Source organism: Andrena cerasifolii, chromosome 15, assembly GCF_050908995.1.
Source record: "Andrena cerasifolii isolate SP2316 chromosome 15, iyAndCera1_principal, whole genome shotgun sequence".
In the NCBI taxonomy this organism is placed as follows: Eukaryota; Metazoa; Arthropoda; class Insecta; order Hymenoptera; family Andrenidae; genus Andrena; species Andrena cerasifolii.
Window position 1 is genome coordinate 7868818 of NC_135132.1, and position 20742 is coordinate 7889559.

Genomic DNA, 20742 nt, shown 5'->3' on the forward strand with positions numbered 1-20742 from the left:
AGGCGCCATCTCGTATCTACTACCTCAACTAAATTTGTCACGTGACTTGCTATGTATTATCGCCAATATGGCGGAACTCTGATTTGGGAATGTAGTCACGATTTTTCGTTTTTCGTTCTTATATGAGCAGATTTTGGTCTGGGAGAGGTCTCATTCGAAAGAAGAAGATTCAATGCGGAGCGCTCTGCTCACCGTTTGAGTCACAAAACTCTTTTAGTAACCTAAAAATGCTTGGATTCTGCGGGTATATTTTGTCGACTTTTGCTTTACTTTGGACACTGATATTATTACATATCAACACAATTTCGTTGAACCATGAGCAGAGCGCTCCGCATTGAACCTTCCTCTTTCGAATGAGACCTCGCGCAGCCCCAAATCTGCTCATATAAGGACGAAAAACGAAAAATCCCGAACCCATGTTTCGGGCCAGATTGTGTCGGTATACAGCGCGCTGCATTACCCGTGTCTACCCCCTTAATTGACCATAGTGAAGAGACGCGACTACACGTGTCCCGCACGCGGCGTTGCGCTGAGCGTTAATTTGCCGAAACTCATTGTTCGTGGGGAACAACGCCCATTAACACGCAACTAATTAACGTTTAGCGTATATAGTAGTGGAGCGAGTAACAATGTAACCTCGCGTAATTCCGGTATTCAGCCACGTGTTCAGCGCACCGTTTCATTGTTCGGGTCTCTCCGATAGGCGGTTACAATCGAAGCACGATGATGTCTCTCTGGCGGGATCCCTCGGTCGTGAAGCGAGTACCAGTGCTCCTCGAAAATGCGTTTCGCCCAGGAGTGGGAAGAAAAAGGACCAGGCGCCGGGCGACGGCGCGGAGCAGTGAAAGGTAAGATGAAAGTAAGGAGCCAATGCTGAATGGCTCGGGGAGGGACTATTTATTATCTATTCGGCGATAAACCGGGCGAAGAAGTATCACGCGGCGCTGGGCGAAACCGTCTCGAGTCGTAAAGCCTGCCAGTTGTAGAACTTACGATCTATTAAAGGATCGACGATCGAGCGGACAGGCGATCGATGATTATGCGCGTTTCGAGGGGAATCGCTGCGCCGTTGCTCCAATTCCTCTTCGATCTCGTCGAGCGTCTCGAGATAAATTCGTTTGCGTTTCTATGCGAATGATGCGTACGTAGTTGGGAGTGGCTGGAATTTGGGGGAACAGGGGGGCAGGGAACTTTCCGTTTCTTCCGCGAGGATTTAATGGCCGCGCGCCCGTTTGTTATGAGCGGAGATAGGTACTTTGCTATCGAGCGGAATAACGACTGGGCGGGGAGGAAAGGAAAATTGCGGAATCGCCGGGAATACGCTGGTCCCGCCAATGCCACTTTCTCGACCTCTCATTCCTATCATTCATGGACTTGTACCTACCATTGTTGCTTCCTTATACGTGAATGAGACTTCTTGATTATTCCGAGCATATTATTCTGATGTGGAATACGATATGCAGTTACGTAAGAATGCTGGAATGATAGATAAAACAGTGCTGCTGTAATCTGATGCTTTTATAATTGTTATTACACTGCTCAAAATAGTTGTAGGGTCAGAATCCCAAGTGAAGTGATGAATATTATGAATTCTACTTATAATGCACAGAAGGAATATTCAGAAAAAAAATGTTTGATGCCTGGCTGATTTTTAAGATTCAGGACTCTTCGATTATTTTGAGCTACTTAATGAGATTACAATGAGCCCTATACAGTAGATTCCAAGGAACTTACAATATTTCAAGCTGAGACAGTCGCAATCAGATTATACTTCATTTTGCTCTGCTCAAAATAACTATGAGACTATCTGGCTCATATGAGTCGAGCAATATGATAAATTCTTCTCATTCTACGCGAACTAAAATGAGCATTCAGTAAAAAAATATCCTGATGTATAGTGTATTCTTCAAACTAAAAACCTCACAATTATTTTGAGCAAATAATTGAGATTACAATGAGCCCTGTACAGCACAAAATATAGTAACCCCAGGAATCTACGAAATTTTAAGCTGAGACAGTCACAATCAGATTCTACCTCAATTTGCATTGCTCAAAATAACTATGAGACCATCTGGCTCATATGAGCTCAGAAATATGATAAATACTTCTCATTCTATGCAAACTGAAATGAGCTTTCGGTAAAAAAAATCCTACGTTATAGTGCCTTTTTCAAATAAAAAATCTCCCAATTGTTTTGAGCAACTTATTGAGATTACAATGAGCCCTGCGCAACACAGAATATAGTAGCCTAAGAAACCTACAATATTTCAAGCTGAGACAGTCACAATCAGATTCTACTTCAATTTGCATCGCTCAAAACAACTATGAGCCCATCTAGCTCATATGAGCCGAGCGATATGATAAATCCTTCTGATTCTATGCAAACTGAAATGAGCTTTCGGTAAAAAAACTCCTAAGATGTAGTGCATTTTTCAATCCGAAAAGTTCCCAATTAATTTGAGCAACTTGTTGAAATTACAATGAGCCCTGCACAACACAAAATATAGTAGCCTAAGAGACCTACAATATTTCAAGCTGGAGACAGTCACAATCGAATTCTACCTCAATTTGCATTGCTCAAAATAACTATGAGCCCATCTAGCTCATATGAGCCGAGCGATATGGTAAAGCCGTCTCATTCTATGCAAACTAAAATGAGCATTCGGTAAAAAGAACTCCTATGATATAGCGTATTCTTCAAACCGAAAATCCCCCAATTGTTTTGAGCAACCTATCGAAATTAAAATGAGCCCTGCACAACACCAAATATAGTAGCCTAAGAAATCTACAATATTTCAAAGCTGAGGCAGTCACAATCGAATTCTACCTCAATTTGCATTGCTCAAAATAAGTATGAGACCGTCCAGCTCAACTTAACAGCCCAAAACGACGAGTCCCACTTGTGCCGCGCAAAATAAATTGAGCATTCAGTAAGAAACACTTGCTGTTTGGCGCAGTCACGAATCCCAAGATCTCCCAATTATTTTGAGCTACCTATTTGCACATCCATTCGACTGAATCCTGCAATTCTCTTGCCCAGATCGTGTCCAGCGGCCGGGCTCGCGAATCGGATGGTGGCCGAGGGATCTTTAAAGGTGATCGTAGCTCTCTTCGGACTCCTTTGATGCGTGGGGATAACTGGAGCTACCAGTTAAGTCAAGTGTATCGCGCCGGGACGAAGTAGTACACTGTTTCTTTCCGGAGTGCGTGCATCGGATCGAGGTTTCAGAGGATTGGCAACCGTACGAGGGGATAGAGAAGACGAGCATCCTGGACGACTAACGCGGACACACTGAGGAACTACAGCGGCTGGTCAATACACGCGCGGAAGACGATGAAGCTCTACCTTGTAAGTCACGGCATTTCTGCATAATTCACTTCAGTTACACCGCAATTCTCAAGCGCGAACGGTTTTCTTCCGAGGAGAGGCCACGCGAAGGATTTGATAAATAAATATCTGGGAAAAATTAAAAAAATTACTTGGGGATAAATATATAGAAGAAATTGCTCTTCGTCAGTTTGGTAATATTTGAAGAAATGAGCACTTCTGTAGGTCCCTTTGATTGACTTTTGGACAAAGTTATTGCAGAGTATCATTGGGGGAAGTTTGGATTGAAATCTTTGCTCAAAAAAATAAATTAGAAGCAATAAAGGTATTATCGTCTCTGAAGGATTTCTGTGACTATTGTAATAAGAATTTTTACTCTGCCGTGATTCCCCTCAGTGTCATGAATGCTTCGCACAGCTCTGATTCTATTAAAACTGTATCTTCTAAAAGTAAAATCAGAAAAGGGGTTTTAAAACTCAAACTGTTAGGGGTTACAGTACCTGCCTAAATAATAAGACAGCGTTCCTTGAAACTTTTCTTCTCATTTGGATGAGGATTATAAGTCGTCTCTGTTTTAAGAAACTGTCATATACTTCTTTAAAGCGTCTGCGTACTTCCTCAACCACAGGAAGCCAGAGAATTAGGCTAATCAACATAATCTCCGCTGTTAACTGATCTCCAATTAAAAATTCAACAGGAAACTCAGCAGTTTTCAAACAAGCATCACTTATTTCCAACTAAAAGCGTGCTACGCATTCAAAATTAAATCTCATTTCTTCTTATTAGTGGAAGATTAATTGAGCCTTCGCTGCCAGTAGAGGATCCCCTACGTAACATAATTGTAGAGCGTATGAACTGTAAAAATGCAATATCCCAGTTTTTCTTAATCGCTTCCTTGATCCTGTGCTTGCAGTTCTTGTTTGATTTCGCCCGACAGTGGGGAATGAATTCGCATTTCAGGGAAGAGATCTATGTGGATATAAATCATGGCTTCTTCTTTACAGGTGGCTGCGGTTATATGGATGGTGGCCGTGACAGCGACATCGGAATCCCATGGAAACTGGAGCAACGAAAAGGTAAACGTAGAAAACACACCTGACTCTGCAAATTCTCCCAGCGGTTTCATTTTCCCAGGTTCCGCTCCGACTGCCGATTAAAGATTTAGTCGCTGCAATACTCTGCGCGCAACGTTTACACAATCGTGGATAGAGATAGTGGAACTATTGTTGTGAGCTTCGGATCTGGTCGAAGCTCATAGCTGCTTTTGCTTTCCATTTGTAGGTACTATTTAATTTTTCTTCGAGGTAGGTTGCTTTTTTTGTTTCACGAACGATTAGGAAGCTGAAGAAGTTGTAGTCGCAATTCTTCTTTTTCAAGTTAGGGACATTCTGTGATGTGTACTTGGAAGTTTTAGAAAATTGAAATAATTGGGAAGGGAAGGAAATGGTCTTTGTTCAAACTTTTTTCAATTTCAGTCGCTCAAAATTTGTCGCTCCTCAAAATTTCTCGCTCCCCCAAATTTGCCGCTTCCCCAAATTTCAACTCTCTCAAAATTTACCGCCTCAAAAATGCGTTCCCCCAAATTTCGGCTCTCTCAAAATTTGCGCTCTCCCAAATTTTCCGCCCCTCAAAATATGTCATTCCCCAAAATTTTTCGCTCCCCAAATTTTCTGCTCCCCAAAATTTTCCGCTCTCAAAATTTGTGCTCCCCATAATTGGCGCTCCTCAAATTTGCCACTCCCCAAAATTTGTCGCTCCCCCAAATTTCAACTCTCTCAAAAATTTACCGCCTCAAAATTTGCGCTTCCCCGAATTTGCCGCTCCCTCAAAATTATCCGCTCCCTCAAAATTTGCGCTTTCCCAAATTTTCCGCCCCTCAAAATATGTCGTTCCTCAAAATTTGCCGCTGCTCCAAATTTCTCGCACTCTCAAAATTTGCCGCCCCTCAAAATCTGTCGCTCCAAAAAATTTGCCGCTTTCCCAAATTTTCAGCTCTCTCAAATTTCGCCACCCCTCAAAATCTGTTGCGGCCCAGATTTGCCGCCCTAGGCTGCAGCCTACTTAGCCTATACGCCCCTGGATGTTTTATTAAATTTGAGTAACGAGAAAATTAAAGAACTCAGCTCTTCCAAGATAAAAGTCAAGTTAGATAATTAAAGCGAGGTGAAGGAACTTTTCCGTTAATCCGAGAAGTAAAAGAAACAGCCTGTCGAAGCGAGTGCGTATCTACAATTTCATCTTCAAGGAATTCCAAACGCTAAGCTTCACCACCCCTCTTTCAACAATCCTCTAATCCCCATTTCTTCTAGAAAGTTTCTTCCACCTGTTTGCCCGTAACGCGACGCTAATGCGCGACTTATCATTGAGCATGAAGGCATTTCAAGGAAGCGATCCGCGGGCATTGGATTCGTGAGGTCATAGTAACTCATGACTAGCCGTAAGGAAGCAACTGCATGCCAGGGGATATAAAATTTAACGTCCGTCGATGGGTTTAGTCACTTCACACTAATAGCTAAAATCGCACTTGATTTTTATGGCTGGGGAAAATAGCAGGAGTGAATTATTTACAGCTGTTTGCAAGCTTTCTTAAAATCCTCAGGAAGAGGATCTAAACCTGCTGAGAAATTAACTCCGATAAGTTGCTGCCTTGTATTCAATTTCTTCATGAGAATTCCTCCCACTTCCCTTTCTAAAAAATTCTATTAATTACAGCAGCAATACAGTAGTTGAATAGTCCTTGGCGTAGACTATATCAATCTCTTCTGAAGAACTGGAGTTTCTTATAAGCAGAGAAGAAGGGAATTCAGGATCAACAGCTTTTTTAGTGGCACAGAGGTTCTACCAAATTGAAATCTTCGATACTTCAATTGAAGGAACAGTACAATTTTTTCTGAAGACCTGGAGGATCTAAGAAAATTCTAAACTCTAATCTTTGCTGAAGAACTGAAGAAACCTACTGCTACCTATGAAAATTCTACACTCTAATCTTTGCTGAAGAACTGAAGAAACTCTACTACTACCACCCAAGAAAGTTCTAAGCTCTAACATTTGCTGAAGAATTATAGAAGCTACTACAACCTAAGAAAGCTTCTTGCCAGGTCCACCCATCTCTCTTCAGCATCCCTTGAGTCCCCAGAGCGCTCCAAAAAGTGGACAGCTAAATTAACACCTTCTTCGTCCAATCTACTCTCACGAGCCGAATTCCGTCGCGGAGGTCTCCAGAGCGCTATCCGTGCATTTTACTTGCAGATTCCCCACTCAAGATAGAATCGCCATTGTCTTCGGGAATGCAGCGAAGCCGCTCCGCCGGCGGAAGTCACTTTCGACAGCGGGCGCGAAACGAAATGAGCGGCGCAGAACGAGTTTCGTTCGACTTACGTAAAACGGGAGAGCCTTTCACGCGTAACCCCATGGACCGATAGGCACCGTACAGAGACATCCTTAACCTTCGGGCATAGAAATCTTTAACCTCGATCTACTTGCGGGCGTCATTCAAGTGCTACTTCATGTATAGGCGCGACAACACCCGCCACGTATGCATCCATAGTCTCTCACATGATTCTCCTGGAACGCCATAGAAAAATCTCCCCTCGACTCCACCAAGCGGAGATCAATTGCTCAGAGACTCCCCTTGGAAAATTTATAAGAAAATGTTCAACGCAGTACTTAGACCAGGCGATAGAGTATTCTCAGTGCAACAGTCGCACACAAATTTCCAAGTTGGAGCGACTAATCCTTTAGAGCGAAGAGTCAGGTGATTATTCTAAATGCTCAGAATTTAATGTAATAGAAGTGTCAGAGGCACCCGACTGCTTTCTTTGCATGCAACTTGAAATGCTTTCGTGTGATAGTTATTATGCCTTCGCAGTATTCCTTCGAAGAAAGCTGCTGAAGACAGAAGAGAGGATAGCTTTCAAAGGCTTCCAGTGCCTGCCAACGCCCCAGCTTTTCGCAAGAAGCAGCATATCAGCCTTGAAAATTCCGCGGCCCTAAGCAGACGCAGAAGAAACTCGCCAGTTTGCGGACCCGCGAGGCTAGCATTGGCACCGGCGAAACGCTTCCTAGTAGAAGCACACTCGGGGAAAGTGTGAGCTGCACTTTGTTAGACAGGCTTGTCGGAAGAGAATGAGACGGCAGTGAAATGACCTAGGCAGCATGCGAAGGTTAAGGACGACTTTCACCTAAAACTTGCGGATGAAGGTTGGCCTGAAGGCCGCCACCGTTCCCAGCCAGCCAGCAGAGTAACGCGAGCAGCTAAAAACAACGGCGGACAGTGAGCTTCCTTTTATAGCCACACCGCTGCGCTAAGGCGATCGTTTATGCTCAAGTTTCAGCGCCTCGGTCCGACCATGACTTTCTTTCTCCACTTTTGTGGGACCAGACGAGTTGGGACAGAGCCTTCGCCACTTTTTGCGAGTGGAAGCTAACAGATCCGAACCAGGTCCCTCTCTGAATTACTTCTGCGCAGGAACAGAATACTTTCCACCCTACAAAGTCAGTGGACAGTCTAAAGTATGCGCTACATTTTTCAGAGGAATTCTTTCAACGATGAGCTTCAGCCTTACGTATCGTTTAGAATACGTAACGCAGAGTGTTACGTAAGACTGTACGGCTGAATGTTACAGCGGCTATAATCTTTCTGCTTCGATTATTGATACGCAGGATGTTCATTAAACATGGGAACTCGCATTGCGCAGCAACACTACTTTCTCTTAAAACATACTCCTGTAGGTCACTCGCAGTGCCTTCTGCCTCGCATGAAATGCAATCTCCTGTAATTAGGGTTCGCTCGCAAGGGAAAAGAATCCTCTAACTGCTAGAAATCTTAACCGAGAGCTGCACAGAGGCTTGATCGCTGAGTGGGAAACCAGCGGCTGATAAGCTCTTCCTACTCTGTTCTTGAACTGCGATCTTGAAGACGAGTGTAACATAGCTTGCGCAAATTCGAGGCTGAAGCCGAGCAGCTCAAGGTGGCTGGCGCGCGGCGATCAAGGTTCCTCCGGGAATTTCCTCTAACAAAAAGGTGCGAATACTTTCTCCGCGCACTTTCGGATGAAAGCTGGTTCCAGGGCTGACCCACCTACTGTCAAAAATTCGCGTCGCTTCCTTTCTCTTTCTCTGCACCTCCTACTCAGACGGATAATCCCCGGCTTGTTTACACTTCGCTCGCTCCAGTTTATACTTCACCTGTACTCTTTGCAACTCTTTGCAAACGCTGCGCCGCGAAGCTCGTTCGCCGGTGGCAGGAAAACTTTCTACAATATCCAGGCATGAACTTCAAAGGTCTCGCTGCGGATATCTTCGGTAACAGCTCCTGGCGCAGGCCTTCAGCATTTCACTCTGTCCGTTTCTTTTCCCCGGGTATCATAAAATAGTGAAAGTGGACTTTTGTCAGTCGCGTGTCTTCGAGGAATCTTGCGGGCGAAAGGACAATCTTATGCGTGTTACAGCACTGTAAACATACCGCTGCTAATTTGCGAATCGTCCGCTTTCATCCCCGCTGAAAGCGAGCGGAGTATTAAACCGGGGCTGTTATAGTTCTTTGAGTATCTTTGCAGGCGAGACCAGCGACAACTGGGTCAGTCGAAGTGGCTCCACAAAAATCAGCGAGAAACCGCTCGCTCGGAACACAATCCTGTGATTTCTCTTTCATTCATCCCGGCGGTCTTCTTTTTGCGGCGGCTTCGGTGAAAAACGCCGGCCATTCTCTACGGTCGCGGCGGCTCGGCGAACGATCCGGTAGAAACCGGGGTATGGATATTATTAAAAATCGAGAACGAGTGAGAATGACGGCAACTCGTTTTGGAGGATATCCCTTTTGGGGAGAGAAACATCAAAGGAGCTCCCAGAATTCAGCGGCAAGTTTCACCAGTTACCGAGATCAGGTTCCCGGTGCGATTGCTCGGAGCGAACCGTGCATCAGAGAACTACTGGCAACGATTTTCATTCGACGTCAGGCTTAGAAATCTCTGGGCTGTATGAATATACATCTGGGTCAGAAAAGGATACAAAAAAGGCAGAGGGAATAACTCCAGTGGCCCTACAAATAGAACAACTGCACAATTTTATTTTTATTTCTATTTTATTTTTTTTATTTTTATTTTTAATTTTTATTTTTATTTTTATTTTATTTTTTTATTCCTATTTTTATTCCTATTTTTATTCCTATTTTTATTCCTATTTTATTCCTATTTTTATTCCTATTTTTCTTCCTATTTTTATTCCCATTTGTATTCCTATTTTTATTCCCATTTGTATTCCTATTTGTATTCCTATTTGTATTCCTATTTGTATTCCTATTTGTATTCCTATTTTTATTCCTATTTTTATTCCTATTCCTATTTTTAATCCTATTTTATTTTTATTCCTATTTTTATTCCTGTTTCTATTCCTATTTTTATTCCTACTTTTATTCCTATTCCTATTTTTATTCCTATTTCTATTCCTATTTGTATTCCTATTTTTATTCCCATTTGTATTCTTATTTGTATTCCTATTTGTATTCCTATTTTTATTCCTATTTTTATTCCCATTCCTATTTTTAATCCTATTTTATTTTTATTCCTATTTTTATTCCTATTTCTATTCCTATTTTTATTCCTATTTTTATTCCTATTCCTATTTTTAACCCTATTTTATTTTTATTCCTATTTTTATTCCTATTTCTATTCCTATTTTTATTTTTATTTTTATTTTTCCGGGTTTAAGAGAGTCGCTACAAGTTTCTAAAGATACTGGAGACGGAGTAAGTGATCCTCGAGATCCAAGTCGCCCAGATACCCGAGGCCTACATTAGAACAAAAGAAGAAGGTATTCTATTCAGACGTCTGAGCCTGTAAGCGAAGTGGAAGAGTTAATGGAAGGTTCCAGGGAGCCTCTGCTCCTTCGGACCATCCCGTGGAGCCAGAGGAATTGCTGTCAGAGGCGGAGCTGGGTCTCCGCCGCGCGCCACCGCAGGCGTCCTGCAGCCCGGCCCAAACGGTTTGCTTTTAACGCGAGCTCACGCACGACTCTCACTGGTTTTTCTTTTGCGCGAGCTGCAAGAATGCGGCGCGCATCTTTTCCCGTTTCTCCTTTCTTCTCCCTCGAACGGCGCTGGAGAAAGGGAGACCGCCGATGGGTACCGTAAAGTCCACCTTTCTCTCATCTCGGCGCACCAGCCGCGTTATTTTCAGCCTCCGGTCGGCCGACGCCGCTGCGCTTGAGCTGAATTCGCCCAAAGAACGGGACGAGCTCCACTGTGCAAATTGATTCCAGCCAGCAAAACCTGCAATAAGGTGTTGTTGCTTCGGTAGCTCCTCGGAGTGAACGCAAGAATTGGAGTTTTAGAATCCTATTTTCATTTCTTTGCGTTGAATAGAGGGAGGACTCATTTAGTTGGATAGGATCTTACTGTATGTTAGTACGGAGGATTAATGTCTCCAATAGCGGTGCCTCGTGTTCGCTGAACTTTTCTGTATCTTCATTTTTGTACAAAATTACTGTCAACGATTTTCTAGTCTCGGTGGATCGGCTGGAGGTAGAGACTCTTTTCTAGGGCTTCCACGCGATCTCTTCTCTAGTTCTACCTGCGACAAATTGGGTCAGATGCTCGGCCTCGCCCACTGGCTCGTGTCTAGATTACTGGTACAGCCTGTCTGTGTAGCGCGGAGTATCACTGCTCGCAGCCGCTAGGTGTTTCTTTCAGCAATAGAGAAGAATGAGGTGGAGGTAACTAAGAAGGGACGCTATCCAACTGTTAGACGCCGATTTCGACGAGGTTTATGTAGATTATAGTTCTTAAAAAAATATTCCACGCGTATTTTTTTTATTGGAAAACTTCTATATCTAGGGGGTGAAATCAGCCCTCGAAGTTGAGGGGTGGAAAAGGTGTATGCCCCGGTATCTCGAAAATTCTGCATTGTAGAGAAAAATCTCTCACAAGGGAAGATCCCGGATCCGGAAATTCAAAAAATTCTGAAACTTTGTGAATATGTAGGAGATTTCCTCCTGATTACAACGCAATTTTTGTTTCCTGCCCAAATTCACTCTAAGGGGGTGAAATTAACCATTGAGGATTCTGCTATTTTTCGATTTTATTTTGTAAGTCGCAATCTGTAACAGATAGAAAAAAGTTCCAAGGCAAAATTTACTTATTTTAATTAGATCTATCAAATGGTAAAAGTTGTATCAATTGTTCAAAAAATTAGAAAGTTATAAACAAAAATATTAATAATGGTTTCTGTAAAATCTGTTTTAAAAAACGAATTTTAGAAACGATTATTTTTGTTTATAACTTTTTTCTAATTGTTTAAACAATTGATGAAACTTTTACCATTCGATAGATCTAATTAAAAGAAGTAACTATTTTGTCTTGAATTTTTTTCTACCCTTTAGAGCTTGCGAGTTACAAAATAAAATCGAATAATAGCCGAATCTTCAGGGGTTAATTTCACCCCCTTAGAGTGGATTTGGGCAGCAAACAAAAATCTCAGAATTTTTTCAATTTCCGGATTCGCGATCTTCCCTTCTAAGTACTACTTCAAGCTTTTCACTATCTGCTCCTGATTTTAAGCAATTTAGCAACTTGAGCCTGGCGTTATCGTGGCTAATCTGAAATATTTATTGTCCACAGGTACTTGTGGACCAGAGCTACGGGCTTGAGAGAAGTAGCAGGCAAACAAAGGAAGAGACAAAGAAGAAGACTGTTGAGGAGCACTACTCGACTAATGGGAAGCAGAATGATGGAGTATCTAATACTTCCCAGGCTAAGGAGCCTGTTGGAGAAAACGAGAGGGCTGCGAAGTTTGCCAGCAAAAATGAAAATGATTATGGCAGGGTTAGTATTTGCCAGCGATGAAGCTTTCATGTAAGACGATTCTAAAATCAGCTGGAGCTTTTACATAACAGCTGCTTCTCTCGAAGGATTTATATCGCTTCTTAAAAACAATTTCAACTGCCTCCAGGAGTATCAGTTTTATAACTTACAGGCCAGATTCTATTCCACCCATTTCCGTGGTTCATCGATCACTTTTTGAACAAGAACTGCTACCGGCAATTTCCTCGCTTTCCCTTCCTGCTCGCTGGAGAGTCATTCACTCTCATCGCCGCAAACGCTGAATAATCATATCGGAAAATATTCGACTCATCGTCGGCAGGGATTCAGGTCGTTAGAGGCGCGTGAAATTGTTGTCAACGCTCCTCGAGAAGCTGGAACGCGTTACTCGCTTCTGCAGACATGTAATTCGTTGCGTCAGAGATTCATGTAACGTAAAATCCCATATGTTTCCCTCGATGACCCTTCTAAACGCTTTCACTCGAACGGACGCAAAAGGAGGCTTCTTTCCCGTTGAAAACGATCGCTCTGTCCAAACTTCGTGCCTCCGCGAGCGTTCTCGTCGAGCCTATTCATTGATAAAACGATGTAAAGCAGCCTGCCGTAAAGAAACTCTAGTTTGTAATAATTATTACTCGATTACAGGGAATCTGCATAAATTTGCACTTCGGTAACTCGCACAGCCTCCGCTAAACAGTGTTATTTCAAGCTAAACGAAATGAACGCTCTCTCCTTAGTTCATGGTTATTAGACAAAGGTGTGAATGAAAGCGAAATTACAAAGTTACGTAAGGAAGCAGTAAGGATTAATTGAAAATTAATACACTGAGCGCACTGCGATTAGTGAAATAAAATATACATGAAGCTACTCTATTTCTCCGAGCACAATGGTGAATCCTTGACTACATTTCGTTTCTTCTTTTCAGAACGAAAGCGTGACTGATCTCGAGCAGAGATTTTCCAAGCACATACTTCAGCCTTACGTCTTGACAGAAGCAAAAGCTGCCCAAGAAGGTACAACGAGTGAGCCAATAAGCGGTCTTTCGAGGCCAGTAAGAACGAGTCAGAACGATACGGTAATAGTGGAGTACCTCCCGTCTCAAGAAATCATTCTTCAGGATTCAAGCGCGACACGATACGCGCACGATAACAAGTCTAACGACTTAAGCCACGGCATTTCTGAATCCCAACTGGACGTAGAGAGTATAGGAGACTTCGGGCAGAGAGTTCGATCTTCCTCCAGGCACAGAAACGAGAATCCCGGTCGAATCCGGTCGAGGCAGCCTCTGGAAGCTTTGTTCTACCCAGAGGATCACAGAAAATCGTATAGGAAGCATTCTAGACCCTCTGCGCCTAAGAAACCCAATGCCCCGGAGAACACATCCTCGGTGGAACGGCTTTCCGCTTCGGTGCCAAAGATCGCGGAGTCGCAGAGGGCACTGAAGCAGAAGGAAGCCGAGGAAGACTTCGCCAAAGTCGACTACCTTCAAAGTAACAAGGTGAAACCGACGAGTCTCCCCTGGAGGAGCGAAGAAGTCAGAGAGAACAAACCGAGGAAGCACACATCCGAACAGGAGAACGCTGTGAAGGACAGTTCCTCGTCGACCGCGGCTCCGGCGTTGACGGTCTCCCTGGGGAAGTTCTCGGGGCCCATCGTGGTGCCGGATTTGCCTCGGCAGAAGAAATACTCCTACGCCGCGATAAGTGACCACTCGGGGAGCAACGACGTAGCGAAGCCAACAGAAGTAGAAGCCACAACGAAGCAAAGGGAGGCTAGCTATCTAGCGGCGTCGCCAGTGGTTTTGAGTCCCCTTCAGGCCGGCGTGGCGTTAATGAACGCTGGGCAGGACATAAATTCAGTCAACAGCCCGGTTGTATCGAGCAAAGACTACCTCCAGGACGAGGCTCAGCCTTCGCAGGCCACTGTTCCTGATAACGAGAGCCTCGTCCAGAATGACGCTGCCGATCCAGGCACGTCCAGCCTCCAGGGTGATCAGCTGCCGCTGCAGGAGCAGATCTCTGAAGTGGTGGCCTCGCACGCCCCCGCGCACTCGGTGGAGATCCAGAAATCAGTGGAGGTGTTCCACCCTGCGCCTGTCCAAGAGATACACTACCCAGTGGAATTTGTCCCACACGCGCAGCTGCCGAAGCAGCACGACTTCAGAAAGCTGCAGAAGAGTCAGCCGAAGGACAGGAGGCCTGGTCAATCGCATATCTACAAGAGCAACGAAATTCTGGACGAGATTGGCCCGTCTAACAGTCAGGAGCGCGGTCGTTACGAGTACAACGTGAACGAGAATGATGTTATTTACTCCGCGATGAGTGGGCAGGTGGAGCAGGTTTCGCCTGTGTCCCGTCCGCCGGATAATGTACTTCTGTTCGCTAGGGACCAGCTGGACAATGGACAATACGATCAAGGAATTGCGAAACAGGTTAGAATCCAGGGGAATTCTGAGATACTGAAGGAAGCTGTTAAGCAGAGCGAGTTTGAGATAGCGAAGGGGCCGTCAAGCGTTGTTACGCAGGCCTCCAGGGTGGTGGAGGCTCTGCCAGGTCTGCCGAGCCTGGAGAATCCTCAGGGGGCTCAAGAAGCGGCACAGATTTTATTGGCCAAGGGCACTAACGAACCGCAGCCGGAGCTGAGGCTCCTGCTGAACGTTCCGCAGCCTTACTCTATCGAGAAGGTGATCGAGAAGACGGTTCACGTGCCTCACGCGTTGGACGTGGTGGAGAAGGTGCCCTACCCGGTGGAGAAGGTGATAGAGAAGCAGATCACCATCCCGCAACCGTTCCCTGTGCACGTGCCCATCGACAGGATAGTCGAGAAGCAGATTCGCATCCCGTATCCAGTGCACGTGGAGAAGGTGATCGAGAAGAAGGTGCCCTTCACGATCCAGAGATTCATCATACCCTTCCCGATCCACTTCAGAGTCCCGCAGCCGATCTCTGTGGAGAAGGTCGTGGAGAAGGCTGTGCCGGTTGGAACCGCGAAGCTGGTTAAATCAGGCCCAATTTACAACGCTCAGAACGACGGAAGCTATCAGCAGATCAGGCAGAACTTCCAGGCGCCTTTGGGGCCTCTGTACGGGTCCGCTGCTGACGACCAGGGCTACTTCAACGCGACGCAGTTCTACGGGCTTGGGTACGCTGCTCTGAACCGCCCGCATGTCAGGCAACCCGTCGTACACGCGAAGAAGTTCGGCTCGTACGGGGTCCAGTACCCTCACGCCGTGGCTGCTTATTCCGCGTTGATTGGTAATAATGGCAGTCCCGGAACCTATGGCAGAGTCCCGCTGGATAAGGACGAATACATGGGCCCTGTGCCGCGGAAGGCGCTTCAGGGGATGCAGTCCAAGTCCCTGCAGTACGCGTCGCCGGATGTTCAGTCAACTATGAGGAGAACGAGGCAGGAAGTGGGGAACACTGGCAGCTTCCGGCAGTCCAAGATGGAGTACGGGTTCAAGCCACCGATGGTGCCTTCTGTCCAGTACGATGAGCAAACCGCTACCAAAGTAGAGTAGAGATGACGGAGGGTGTTATTTATCGTGTTGGATAATGATGTAAATCATCAATATTTGTAAAGATTGACCTTTAGTTCCTCGGGGGAACTGGATATGCTTCTGAAATTGCTCGTCCGAGATGTTGGGACAACGTCTTAATTGTAAGGACTGAAAGAAGAATGTGTGTGTAGGGGTAAGGTAATGCGGACCCATTTTCCTTTTTATACCTTTTTTACGGAGCAGAAGGGTGCTGCCGCTCTTTGCTTTTTGGAGGTTTCTTCTAACAACACCGCCGCCCACAACCTCCCCTTTTAAGTCGCCTCATACGACAAGCAGGGGGGTGGGTTACTTTACTGTGGGGGTGAATTCTAATCTCCTCCACCCACAGGGGTGTTTTTTATCTTTTGAAGAACGTTATTATTGTGTATATATATTTTTTGAGAAAAACCATCTTTCTCGCTTTTTTTTCTCTGGTGGTCACCCATCTTTACTTTGGTCCGTGCGTGAGCTCATTGCACTTGGATTATCACCAGGCAACGAACATAATCTGCAACCTATAACTGTGAATCTTTGTAATGTATTTAATTACATCGAGATTAGTGTAGTGTAAATACAGAAGGGCGGAAAGGTATATTGTATTTATTGAAAACGTGAGTCCGCTTCGAAGAAAGCTCCGCAAAGGATCTTTCCATCGGATAAATTTTGGGAGTCCCGCGAGCTTCGCTCCGGTTGGTTTTATCGATTCAATTTCGTGGTATTTTTTAGGCAGCGAAGACTGATGTATAGCATAATGGTAGGAATGGATAAAGAACTGTTCAATTTTTAAAATACTCTAGCATTCCACTGGAACTAAAAATTCTACGATTCATAATACTTTATACTGTATATTTAAAAAATTCTTACGATGCCATTGCATGGGAGTGTGAACCAAATTTGTATACAACGCGTAACATTAGTTAAAGAATAACATAGGAATGAAAGAAGTACGGTTCCATCTGTTAATTTCCCATGAGTATATTCGTCGCTTTGTTTCTGAATATATTAATATATAAATGTACACACTACGATATTAGCAGTTTACTAATGTTTAACTGTGGGTACAAGTTGCCTGCAATATCGAATAAATCTTTTATACTAAACATTCTGTCAATCCTACACTTATTTTTCCCAAAATTCCAAATTTAAAAAAGCTGCTGCACCTACGTCACAGAGCTAAATCAAACCCTTTCACGATCCTTCTTCCAAATCCTCGTGTCTTAACGCTGAGAGGTGAGAGTAAAGCGCGGTGGTAAACTTCAATGTTTATTCTTGGACGGTACCTGTTTAATGTTATGAACAATATATTAACAATCGTCATATCTCGTCGGCTCGATACAAAAATACAGAAAATACTGATACAGTTAAAATAATATTAGGTCACTCTGGAGCCCCGCCCAGGATAAAGTCGTTTCCAGTGATGCATAATGCGCATTAATTTACCCATACGCACTTACATACATATACATACATATATATATTTATATATATATAGATTTCTTTATTTATATAACTTTATGTATAATCCGTAAAGAAGGTGAGTCAGTGCCGTTCAGTTTCTTCGTTGATCGGTAGATCTATATACAACTCTCGTTACATTACCTAAAAAGTAACCGTACAGTAGAAACTTGATTAAAAAAACAAATCGCGAAGTTTCCTAGCACAGCTGATCAGCCAGCGACTGTAATTAATTTTACAATCGGACGCTGCCGATCGACAGGTCTCCAAATCAGAATAATTTACACGAACCAAGCAGCTTGTCCTGAATTCTAAAATTTCGTACTACGGGGAGCAGATTGAATACGAGCTGTTATTGGTGAACGCTGGTGGAGAAAGAATGATCGGTCAGGATTATGTTAACAATCTGTATAATTTGATGCAACGTACAACAACAAACTCCAGATTCCAGGCTTACAATTACACTTCGATGAACATCCTCGCGATGACGAATGCCTCGCGATCCCTAAGAATACTTCTCTCAATCAGGACAATCGAGATTCTACTGTACCGAATAGATCGTTTCGTCTTTTTTAAAAAGGATTCTCTCACTCGTTTGTTCGTTAAAAAAAAAAAAGGGAAGATCACCTTGCACACTTAGAGACTCCAATTTCGTAATTTACGATCACAGCTGCTACGGAAGAGAAACTGTACACTGACGTTCCCCGCGCATAATCTAGAAAAAAATGTACAACGCATAACAACGCTCACATGGTCGAGCAAGCCCCGGGAGAGACGAGAGAGCAGAGACACCTCTCCCGCTCTCGCGAAGAGATTCATTTGTTCTTTCCGCGGAAAAAAAGCGCTTGTTTTTCGTGAGGTGAATCGAGGCCCTAATCTCTTAGCCTACGGTCCTTTAACAACCTTTCCTTATCGCCGTGCCTCGAACTGCCTTCAGAAGTATGGAATGTTTTTGCTTCTTTATGGTACATGGACAGCGTGAAAATAATAATTCTGCGATAAAATCGTATTTACAAGACTTACAAATCGCACCTAAGATGACACGAACTCTTCGTTCGTTGCACTTCAACCTCGCCTTAGCCTGAAGGAAGGAAACGTATACTCCGCTCGCTTTCGTTCCTCGACCTCTTAAAAATCCTTCTCCTTCCCCGATCTATTACAGCTGTAGGAATGATTTTATTCCGACTGTTAGTGTCTAATGTTCCGCTTCGATTCTGTCGCTTCTCTCTTTGCTATCTAAGCTCCGAAGCGGTAGACGTGAGATAGAAGTACAACAAGCACGAGAGGATCCCTACGTAGAAGCAGTGGCGTAGTCAGCAGTGGCGCTCCTTTAACAATTTACAAGACCCACCACCGCTGAGATACATCTGTAATTTTGTCGCAGGGCTTTTACAGCGCAAGGCGAGTCGAATGGTTCCGCAACGCTCCCCTTGCATCCGGAATTACAATTAAAATTACGCCTCGGAAGCTTAAAAACGAAACTGTAATCGCCAACGTCTAAATTCCTGTTTCCCTTCGGAGTTTTACAATGTACAATAGCTTGCAAACATGTAGAATATATTCAGTCTTATACTTTGTAAAAATTCCTCTTCGCCGAAACTGGATAAAATCTATGCGCCTAGGAAACATAAAACGGTAAAATCGTACGTATATATATATGTAAAACAATCGAAAGAAGATGTCACTCTATGAAACCCCCCGGTTTGCAATTTTAAAGCAAAGGGTCAGCTAATTTTTAAGATTAATGCCAGTTACAAAGCCTTCTCGCAAAACCGACGCCACGCTTACAGATCTAATGCCTGCGAGATGGGAAACGGGGATGCCTGGAATGAGACGAATAAAACAATCGCAAGAAATCTGCGGAACAGTCGAGGAGAACTAAGAGGATTACTTAAAATCAAGGCCCCTCCTTCCGGCTTCCTCCCCCAATCACAACCAGCTAGAACCTCTAACTACTGCATGAAAGAGTTACAACTATCTAACACTCGGACTTGTCTTCCTCGACCAGCTGTTGCGTGTCCTTCCCCGAGTCGACGGGCGTCGGGTCGAGCTCCTTCCTCTTCAGGTGCAGCTGCGGTGGTTCTTTGTGCTGGACGCTGGACGGCTTCATCTCAGCGGGCAGCTCGTACATGCTGCTTGCGCCGGTGCCGTTCGTGGCGCCGGTCTCCGTGTTCACCGCGTCGTACATGGGGTTGCTGAAGTCCCTGTTCTTGTTGCTCACGTCCCCGAGGTTGTACTCCACGTCCAGGGGTTCCTTTCCAGCAAATAAGCTCGATAAATCCAAGGGCTTTTCCAGAATCACCCGGGACAGGGACCTACACTTACCATTCTCTCGTGAGCAGGCACGCCGAACTCTACATTGCTGCCCTGCCTGAAGGACACGCTCTGAGCACCAGTCAAGCTGCCGAGGCCTCCGGGCTTCCCGCTGCAAGATGAAGATCAGAAGGTCACCCTGAAGTAGCTACTTCGCTCGCTAGAAGGCGCTTCGATCGAGTACTTACAATGGCCGTTTCTTAAGCACCATGACAACAGCAGCGGCTCCAAGGAGGACCAGTATGGAGATGACAATGGGTATAACTATCGCGGCGGTGGTGTTGCCCGGCCTGGCGGAGACCAGCACCATCTCGCAGAACTCCCCGTGGAAGTAGGCCGGGCAGGCGCATTGCAGCTTTCCCTCCTCCGCCTCCTGGCACAGGCCGCCGTTCCTGCAGGGGCAGATTCTAGGCGCGGGCAGCGGCCTCTCGTTCGTCGCGTCGCAGTGCCGCTGATTAGGCCGCACCGACTCTCTTTGCTGCAGCGGGCCGATGCTGTCTGAGCAGAGGCATTGGTGGCCCCTGGGGATAGGGACGCAGAGGTGCGTGCACTGGTCCTCGTGGCAGAGATTCCTCAGGGATATGTTGTATCTCAGTTGGTGGTACACTCTGACCCCTCCGGGGCCGGGTATATCCTTCACGATGGTCTGGGGCACGCCTCTGCCGAATTTGTCCTGCCTGATCAGCTCGCCAGTCCTCCTGGTCGTCCAGTAGAGGCTGCTTTCGAAAACGTCCACGGACACTGGGTGCCTCAGGCCTTCGCCGCTCAAGATTATCTTCCTGTTCGAACCATCCTGCAGGGAAAATCGCACAGTTGGGCGTGAGGATTTGGAGGATTGGCTACTAACAAGTAAACATTCACTTATAGTGAACGGAGTCTCCCGATTTGGAATATATTTTTTGAAAGTACTCATAGTAACTAAGAAACTCTGAAAATGATATCCGCAATAGCAAAATAAGGTTTTTTGAGGTGCTGAATCCGAATATGACGTTATTTTTTGTGCAAAAAAAAATTGATCGAGGTAGTTCTCTTAATAAAAAATCGTTTTTTGAGGTTAACTAAAAAAGGAAAGGCGGGGGGATTTTTTAAATAGACGACCTTCAAGTTGACGTGGGGAAACATGACGAAAACACTTAGAATTTTATTCGAACACGGTAGAGCAGTCAATGTGAAGATCGTTGAACTGGTACCTTAATCCGAAAAAATATTTAAAAAATTCTTCAGCACCACAAACAACATGCAGATGCCAGGTTTTAGCCAATTATTCTGAAATCAGAGGACTTTGCCGTTTTT

At 44.7% G+C, this 20742-nt stretch overlaps 2 protein-coding genes across 3 annotated transcripts in view; one reads left to right on the top strand and one right to left on the bottom strand.

Annotated features, from left to right (window-relative positions):
* Positions 1–551: 551 nt before the first annotated feature.
* On the top strand, positions 552–16781 carry LOC143377038 (uncharacterized). 2 transcript variants are annotated; one of them, XM_076827952.1, is made up of 5 exons: positions 552–848; positions 3041–3349; positions 4333–4404; positions 11943–12146; positions 13069–16781. In XM_076827952.1, exons 2-5 carry the CDS (start codon positions 3335–3337, stop codon positions 15661–15663), a joined length of 2886 nt encoding a protein of 961 aa, XP_076684067.1. In that variant the 5' UTR covers positions 552–848; positions 3041–3334; the 3' UTR covers positions 15664–16781. The 2 variants fall into 2 exon arrangements, with proteins under 2 accessions (XP_076684067.1, XP_076684068.1); XM_076827953.1 differs by having other exon boundaries at positions 3052–3349.
* Positions 16782–17529: 748 nt separating this feature from the next.
* The window catches only part of Mgl (low-density lipoprotein receptor-related protein megalin), a 43053-nt gene continuing 39840 nt past the window's right edge, over positions 17530–20742 (bottom strand). The window contains exons 17-19 of the mRNA XM_076827951.1: positions 19638–20242; positions 19462–19561; positions 17530–19390 (exon numbers count right to left, since the gene is read on the bottom strand). Of these exons, the coding sequence (XP_076684066.1) occupies positions 19115–19390; positions 19462–19561; positions 19638–20242 (981 nt within the window). The 3' untranslated portion in view covers positions 17530–19114. The remainder of the gene's footprint in view (positions 19391–19461; positions 19562–19637; positions 20243–20742) is intronic.